The sequence below is a fragment of the Emydura macquarii genome, unplaced genomic scaffold (genome assembly GCF_026122565.2).
Source record: "Emydura macquarii macquarii isolate MOO-44397 ecotype Brisbane River unplaced genomic scaffold, CSIRO-AGI_Emac_v2 contig_3113, whole genome shotgun sequence".
Taxonomy (NCBI): Eukaryota; Metazoa; Chordata; order Testudines; family Chelidae; genus Emydura; species Emydura macquarii.
This window is the reverse complement of record NW_027133250.1, coordinates 464,319-473,343: the sequence shown is the minus strand read 5'-3', so window position 1 is coordinate 473,343 and position 9,025 is coordinate 464,319. Positions and strand designations below refer to the sequence as shown.

At 43.1% G+C, this 9,025-nt stretch overlaps 1 protein-coding gene across 4 annotated transcripts in view; it reads right to left on the bottom strand.

The window, feature by feature from the left end:
• Nucleotides 1-1,104: 1,104 nt before the first annotated feature.
• Nucleotides 1,105-9,025, bottom strand: part of KDM1A (lysine demethylase 1A) — a 111,809-nt gene continuing 103,888 nt past the window's right edge. For all 4 annotated transcript variants that reach the window (XM_067530770.1, XM_067530768.1, XM_067530771.1 and 1 more), the window contains 3 exons: nucleotides 7,311-7,438; nucleotides 3,712-3,858; nucleotides 1,105-1,774 (listed from right to left, as the gene is read on the bottom strand). In XM_067530770.1, coding sequence (XP_067386871.1) covers nucleotides 1,589-1,774; nucleotides 3,712-3,858; nucleotides 7,311-7,438 — 461 coding nt within the window. In that variant the 3' untranslated portion in view covers nucleotides 1,105-1,588. The remainder of the gene's footprint in view (nucleotides 1,775-3,711; nucleotides 3,859-7,310; nucleotides 7,439-9,025) is intronic.

Here is a 9,025-nt window from a genome sequence, read left to right as displayed (position 1 = left end):
ACCTGAAGTAAATAATCACCAGCAACTACACACCATACAACAGAAACACTAACCCAGGAATGTATCCTTGCAACAAACCCCTTTGCCAAGTCTGCCCGCATATGTACTCAAGTGACACCATTATAGGTCCTAATCATCTTATGCCAGCAATGGCCCTCTGCCATGTACATTGGCCAAACCAGAGTGTCTCTACGCAAAGAATAAATGGACACAAATCAGACATCAAGAATGGTAACATTCAAGAACCAGTAGGAGAGCACTTCAATCTCCCTGGACACTCACTAACAGACTTGAAAGTTGCCATACTTCAACAAAAAGACTTCAGAAACAAACTTCAGCGCGAAACGGCAGAGCTGGAACTCTCATGCAAACTTGACACTATCAGACTAGGTCTGAATAGAGACTGGGAGTGGCTAGCCCACTACAAAAAATAACGTTCCCTCTTTTGGCATTCACATCTTCTTATCAACTGTTGTGAATGGGACTCATCTACCCTGATTGAATTACCTCGTTAACACTTGCCCTGTGATATAACTCGCTCATCCTTGCATGTGTATATATACCTACCAAACTATATATATTCTTGCATGTGTATATATACCTACCTACCAGACTAGCATGGCTATCCCGCTGGAACAGGAGGAGAAGCTGCTGCTGCCTTGTCCCTCTCAACTCTTAGCTCTGTGGTTAGAAGATTCATCTGGGATGTTGGAGACCAGAGTTGTTTCTTCCCATTTTGCCTCTCAGGAGAGCGCTCTGACCACAGAGCTCTGCGCTATTCTTTGGAAGGCTCCCTCAGTCTCACCTGTTGAAGCTGTTCCTCTGTGAATAAATACTTCAACAGTTTGGGGGGATGGGAGGGGGAGGAGGAAGAGGGGTGAAGGGAGAGGGAATGAATAATGCTGTAGCCTGGTGGTTAGGGCACCCACTTGGCTTCCAGTCCCTCTGATTCAGTGACCATTTATCCTGAGTAAGAGATTATTGTGCAGTGGCTGAAGGACTATTTTGGAGTGGTTTTTTGATGAGCGTTATTTGTAGCTCTACTTTTACTTCTGAAGAGACGCAGCTGCACCAATTTAATTCTCAAATGGAAGAGGAAGAAAGGAACTTGGTGAAAACTTTATTTTTTTTTCAAAACAAACAAAAAAGTCCCCATAAGAGACGAATTCTACATTGTTACCGACAGCAACCAGCTACTACAGTCTGAAACCTTTTGTGCAATAACAACTGTAAACACACCAGCAGGATCTTTACATGCCAAAAAAATCCAGCTAAACACTAGGAGGCTGGATTCTCAATGTATTTGCACTGTCACAGGAATTCCTGACCAGCTTGGCAGTAAGCGACTCTGTACACAGACACCCGGACAGCCAGCCAGAAGGGAACCGTATACCAGGTGCACAGGCAACAGCCAGCCAGGTCATATTTCATACAGCTATTCCAATGGGGGTATGCTATTAACTGACTTCTGACAGTGCTTTCAGTGACTACTGCTACAGACTATGAAGACATCTTGCTCGCAGAAACAAATCCACAGCAAATACATTATGAATCCAATCACTCTTCTGTCTGGCAGCTTGTATCTTCCTTACATGCTAGGCGTCTGCTGCGTTGGCACGCCAGGTGTAGCTTGGCGAGGCAGAGTATACATGGCCCCGAGAAATTGGTCTGCAATACGTCCTGCTTCTCGCAGTCCACTCAGCAGAGCACCATGGACAGTTGCTGGGTAATTACGAATTGTATGTTCTCCTGCAAAGAAGAGGCGAGGAATTGGCTGGGGAGAAGAACAGACAGCATATTGTTAAGATGGTCACACAGCTGATGTAGCTCAGATTCTCTCTCAAAAATGCTAGATTTTTCAACATTTCTCCTATTCACAGAGTTACTTCTGCAGCACGAAGCTGATTTAGGTAAGAACTAGGTAATTTCAGGGAATATTTTAATCTTTCCTGCAACAAATGTCTCTTGCCCAGAGAAGACTCCTCCTCCACCTTCCAAAGCTCTCAAATTTTCAGCTTTAAAAAAAACATCTCTTGTACTGCAAGGGAAAAATCTTACTGCTATTATAGCGAGAGCGGGGCATCAGTGCAAAAAGGAAGATTATCACAGAGTTCTGTTTTGAAGGAAGGAAGCCTTTGGAGCCAGAACTTGGGCTGGAGAGAGAACAGAATATTGTGTATTCACGAGGCCATGGTGTGTTTGATCATTTCCACACCACCACATCTGAGAAAAGGCCTGTCTGCATGAACACTTACTGCACATTGGGCGTAAATCTACTGTCCTTCAAGCGTGCCATGCACTAAGCGTCCCTATGGACCCAGTTGCTGCACACTTGAAGTTCACTAGTGCTCATTGACACACTGTGTTTTGAACAAAGGCAAAGGAGAATAACCTCAAACAATTAATGATTTGTACATTACAGTCTGTGGTGCAGACTATCTAGCAACATAGCGAGGGGCTAAATTAATGGTTTTAACCAATCATAACAATATTTAGAGAGACTAAATAAGACACTGGTCCTGGCGTCTCACTGGGCAGTGTTCAGAAGCCCTGTGGCTTTTAGGGATTTCACCATTTGCTCAGTAAGATGGCAGGAGACAGGATGTTCATTGTGGCTCATGAGGTATGGACACTTTCCCCTAATCTCCTCTATTTTATCACCTAGACAATTTTTTCAGCTGGTTCTTCAGAGGTATTTCTTTTAACTTATTACTATCCGTTCCTTTTCTCCCTACACAATGTGGGCTCCATGTTACAGGATGGCCCCTGCTGTATCTTGGCAAAGGCTTATTTCTGTACTTACTTCCAGACAGGCAGGGGATGTATTAGACAGATTTATGCCCATTTCCATACAGAACCTCTGTTATAACATCCATCTACCTCTAGGCTTTTTTCATGGATATGAGATGAGCCTAATTCTTACTTTTACTTCTTGAACAGTAAAACTGGACTAAGAACCCACTCACTGCCATCAGGCTGCTGAAAAATTTTACCATAAGAAGTAGCAGCAGAAGAGGAAGCTTACGTCCGGGATTACAGCTTGTTCTGATGGAGCCTTTTCAAAACAGACTTTCCTCTACAGGATCCAGTCAAAGACTTGATCAAATGATACGTTCAGAAACATGAACCTATTATTTTCTAATGAAACCGAGTTAGTTACCTGCCAGAGTTCTCTCTCGAGGAACCCTATATACAGTTCATTAGTAGAGCTGGTCAAAATTTTTTTGATGGAAGAGTTTTCAGGTGAAAAACAGTTTTGAAGTAGAAACTTTTCTATTTTGATGAAATTTTCAAAAGAAAAATGTCAAAACAAATCATTTTGACTTTCTCGTTTCAATAACAAATGTTTTCTTAAAAACTTTATATTTAATATTGTATATTTGAACACATTTATTTTATATTTATAACAAAGTTTTGACATTACCAAAATGAAATATTTCCATGTTTCCAAATAGACATTTTTTAGAATTTCTGTTTGGGAGAAAAGTTACAACATTTTGACTTCTTGGTCCAATTTAGAATAAAAACAAATTTCGAAATGTTGGAATTTCCCACATGAAAGAAATTCTGGTTTCTGACCAGCTCCACTCATTAGAGAGTATCTGGAGAATGGATGAATTACCCCAATCCTTCTGTTTCTCAAGAGGCTTTTAAAAATCCTATTATGTTCTCATGCGAGTCATTTCTAATTGAATTTGTAGATTCTCTCACCTGGGGAGCACCTGGAATGGCTGGTCCTGGAGTAATTGGCTGAGCCATCAAGTCATAATCATTTCCAGAAGATCCAGCTGCTACATAAGAGTAGGACCCCCGGGCCCAAGGGTCAGCACGCCAACGAGATACCACCGTTTCCTTGGGCTAAGACAAGAAAAGGGGAGAGTGTTCTGTTGTAGATGTCACTAGTTTTACAACAAAGAGTAAGTTACAGCAAATAAAATAAGCATGAGGTCCTTAATGCTATCATGGTGTGTGCCTGTATTTGTTTTCCCTGTCTCTTAAGAACCATTTAGACCAGAGTTTTCATGGATCAGGATGCTCATTTCTGCAGATATTCTACCAAACACATTTAACAGAGCAACAGTACAGATAATCTCCACATAAGAGAGAAGATTGTGTTCAAAACATATGATTCCAATCACAAAGCAGTCGCTTTCCACCTGTTGAGATCTGCAATTCTTATACTGTCTGCACAAGGGAATACAAGTTATGCACTTAAAAATGAGCAAAAGGGTAGTACTTCCTACAGTTGTGAAAGGAAATAATAGGCCCCTTCTGAGACTCCTGAAGGATCTTAGGGAATACCCTGCCTGAACAAACTACCTTTGCCAGTTCTTGATCAGGTATGCCACATCATGACCCTGGCCCATTTTTAAATTAGGAGGGACATAATAGAATCTAATATCGCAATAATGTTCACATCTTTGATAAATGTGTTAGGTCAGTTAGGATTCTCTGTGCTAAATGTATTAACAATTTGTCGCTCACAAAAATTCCTGTCCTTGCCCTGAACTAAGTGCAAAGATAGAATTCCTGAATTAATGTATGTATATCTGGCCCATTTAAGTTTACAGAATTTTAAGGCTTGTCAGATTAAGTGTGGTCCTGGGGAACGAACAATTCAAAACCCATCTGAAGTCTACAACATATGTGACATTGGGTAACAGGGTTATGGACTTATCATAGAATTACAGAAGAGTAGGGTTGGAAGAGACTTCAGGAGGTCATCTAGTCCAACCCCTTGCTCAAAGCAGGACCAAACCCAACTAAATCATACCAGCCAGGGGTTTGTCAAGCTGGGCCTTAAAAACTCCCAAAGATGAAGATTCCACCACCTCCATAGGTAATCCAATCCAGTGTTTCACCATCTTCTTAGTGAAGAAGTGTGTCCTAATATCCAACCTCAGCCTCCTCACTGCAACTTAGGACCATTGCTCCTTGTCCTGTCATCTGCCACCACTGAGAACAGACTAGCTCCATCCTTCCTGGAACCCCCCTTCAGGTAGTTGAAGGCTGCTATCAAATCCCCCCTCACTCTTCTCTTCTGCAGATTAAATAAGCCCAGTTCCCTCAACCTCTCCTCATAACTCTTGTGCTCCAGTCCCCTAATCATTTTCGTTGCCCTCTGCTGAACTCTCCCCAATTTGTCCATATCCTTTCTGTTGTGGGGGGCCCAAAACTGGACACAATACTCCAGTACTGGCATCACCAGTGCTTAATAGAGGGGAATAATCACCTCCCTCGATGTGCTGGCAACACGCTTATGAATGCAGCCCAATATGCCGTTAGCCTTCTTGGCAACAAGGGCACACTGTTCAGTAATATCCAGCTTCTTGTTCACTGTAACCCGTAGGTTCTTTTCTGCAGAATTGCTGCTTTAGCCAGTTGGTTCCCAGGTCTGTAACAGTGCAGGGAATTCCTCTGTCTTAAGTGCAGGATTCTGCACTTCTCCTTGTTGAACATCATTAGATTTCTTTTGGTCCAATCCTCCAATTTTTCTAGGTCTCTCTGTATCCTATCTCTACCCCCCAGTATATCTACCACTCCCTGTAGCTTGGTGTCATCTGTGAACTTGCTGAGGGCGCAATCCACCCTATCATCCTGATCATTAATGAAGATGTTGAACAAAACCAGCCCCAGCACCGACCCGTGGGGCACTCCGCTTGTTACCAGCTGCCAACTAGACATTGAGCTATTGATCATGACCTACTGAGCCCGATGATCTAGCCAGCTTTCTAGCCACCTTATAGTCCATTCATCCAACCCATATGTCTAATTTGCTGGCAAGAATACTGTGGGAAACCATATCAAAAGCTCTGTTAAAGTCAAGGTATATGCACTGCTGTCCCCATAGAGACAGTCATCTCAGCATAGAAGGCAATCAGTTGGTCAGGCATGACTTGCCCTTGGTAAATTCACGCTGACTGTTCCGATAACCTTCCTCTTTCAAGTGCTTCAAAATGGAATCCTTGAGGACCTGCTCCATGATTTTTCCAGGGACTGAGGTGAGGCTGACTGGTCTGTAGTTCCCCAGATGCTCCTCCTTCCCTTTTTTAAAGATGGGCACTATATGTTCCTTTTCCAATCGTCCGGGATATCCTCTGATCGCCATGAGTTTTCAAAGATAATGGCCAATGGCTCTGCAATCACATCAGCCAACTCCCTCAGAACCCTCAGATGTATTGCATCCAGCCCCCATGGAGTTGTGCATGTCCAGCTTTTCTAAATAGTCCTGAACCTGTTCTTTCACCACTGAGGGTTGCTCACCTCTTCCCCATTCTGTGCGGTACAGTGCAGTAGTTTGGGAGCTCACCCTGTCTGCGATTGCAGAGGCAAAAAAAGCATTGAGTACTTCAGCTTTTTCCACATCATCTGTCACTAGGTTGGCTCCTCATTCAGTAAGGGACCCACACTTTCCTTGACTATCTTCTTGTTGCTAATATAGTTGTAGAAACCTTTCTTTTTACCCTTCATGTCCCTTGCTAGCTGCAACTCCAGTTGTGCTTTGGCCTTCCTGATTTCACTTCTGCATGCTTCAGCAATATTTTTATACTCCTCCCTAGTCATCTGTCCAAGCTTCCACTTCTTGTAAGCTTCCTTTTTGTGTTTGAGCTCACTGAAGATTTCTCTATTAAGTCAAGCTGGTGACCTGATGTCCATATTTGCTATTCTTTCTGTACACCGGGATGGTTTGTTCCTGTAAGCTCAAGTAAGGTTTCTTTAAAATTTAAGCAACTTTCCTGGACTCCTTTCCCCCTCATATTAGCCTCCCAGAGGATCCTGCCCATCAGCTCCCTGAGGGAGACAAAGTCTGCTTTTCTGAAGTCCAGGGTCCATATCCTGCTGTTCTCCTTTCTTCCTTTTGTCATGATCCTGAACTCGACCATCTCATGGTCACCACTGGGCAGGTTGCCATCAACTTCTATTTCCCCTACCAATTCTTCCCTGTTTGTGAGCAGCAGATCAAGAAGACCACAGCCCCTAGTTGGTTGCTCCAGCACTTGCACCAGGAAGTTGTTCCCAACACTTTCCAGTAACTTCCTGGATTGTCTGTGCTCTGCTGTATTGCTCTCCCAGCAGATGTCAGGGTCATTGAAGTCCACCATGAGAACAAGAGCCTTGATAGATTCACTCCATAAACAGGTCCTAGAAAAGAACAGGTGGCACTCCCATATATGTTGGAAGCATTCGAACACTGGTTCAAAGGGTGGCATAAATACTAGCACAGACAGGTAGATAATACAATCAATTATCTGGGATTCTCATGTGTTCTCAGACTGAGACTGATATACAAAATGGAGTAGGAATAGTACCTGGGGGACAGCACTGCTGCCAAAGATGCCTTTGAGAATTGCAAGGCAGCGCCCAACGATGACATCATCACTGATGTTTTCCATGATCCCAGCTGCTTCTCCTGCTACTAAGGCCAAGAGAATTGGAGCTAAGGAGAAGGGAGAACAATGAATCAAAATGCTGTTAGATTATTAAAAATTATTAGCAAAGTACTTTAACTTAAACTTAGAAAAATGTGGAACAGAACCTAAATTTTCAGGACAAACCAAACCTAACAAAATTATGGAATGGTCTTAAGTCACCAACAGCCAGTTAAACCACCACAATGCAAATTCTTCATTTGGAAATGAGTGAGACAGGGCTAGATTATAATTAAAATGGGTATTTTGTTTGTTTTTTAGTTGGGACAATGCACATGACTGGAATGTTAAAATCATTGTTTATAACCTATTTAGGAAAGATTAGGTTGGTAAGAGAGATGGGGGTGGCACTCATTAAAGTCACCGTTGTGTTTTTAAATTGGGGAATCATGAGGTGTGTCTAGTGAGGTTCTACAGGGATTGGTACTGTGCCTGATTCTAGTTAACATTTTTGTCAATGATCTGGAAGTAAAGACAAACTGCATATTTTATGAACAATGGGATGACAGACTGGCATAGTAGTAAATAACGATGAAGAGAGAACAGTCATACAGAATGATCTGGATTGCTTGGCAAAAGGGAAGTTATTTATCCTTTTGTAACTGGAGTTCTTTGAGGTGTGTGGTCCCTATCTGTATTCCACTGTGGATGCGTGTGTTCTCCATGCACTTGAGACTAGGAAATTCTAGCAAGTAGTGACTGTTAAGTCTGCACCTGTGCCCCCACTTGTCTCAGTCAGTGTTGAGGGTAAAATGGGGGATGCAGACTAATGCTTCTCCAGTTCTTCACCTTACCGTGAATCAGATGATCTGAAGCAGAAAGGAAGGAGGGCAGGTAGTGAAACGCAGATAGGGACTACACATCTCCAAGAATTTCAGTTATGAAGGGTAATTAACTTACCTTTCCTCTTCAAGTGCTGGTCTCTCTGCATATTCTAGTGTGGGTGACTGACAAGCAGTACTCAGAGGAGAGTGCATGTATGTAGGTGGTATGGCTGCTTGTAGAACCACCGTCCCAAAGGATGAGTCAACAGAAGAGGCTTGGACCAAAGCGTGATGTCTCCTGAACATGTGGATGGAACTCCACATTGTTGCCTTGTAAATATCAAGCAGAGATACTTCCTGAAGTGATTCTAGTGAGGCTCCCTATTTTCTCAAGGATAAGCTCAGACCCTGTGTGGGGAAGGAAGGTACACCAACTGAAAGTAAGGCCTGGTCTACACTGGCGACGGAGGTCGATGTAATGTCACTTATGTCGATCTCCGAAAGCCTGCGTCTACACTGGTATGGCAGTTCCATTGACTTAAACCGTGGCAAAAGTCGATGTAATAAAATCACCTCTACAAGTGGCGTAGCGACTAATTCGATTTTATTGGGTTGATTTTGCGTCAATGTAGACAGAGTGTAATGCAATTTGACGTTAATGGCCTCCGGGAGGTATCCCACAATGCCCTGTTGTGACCGCTCTGGACATTCACGCTCTGCTGTTATGTGGTCACGCTACCAGGAAATGGCCTCTCCCCTCATGCCCCTGGAAAATTTTAATTTTAATTTCCTGTGCAGCCAGGAAGAGAGAGCTTTGTCGCTGGACTCCTC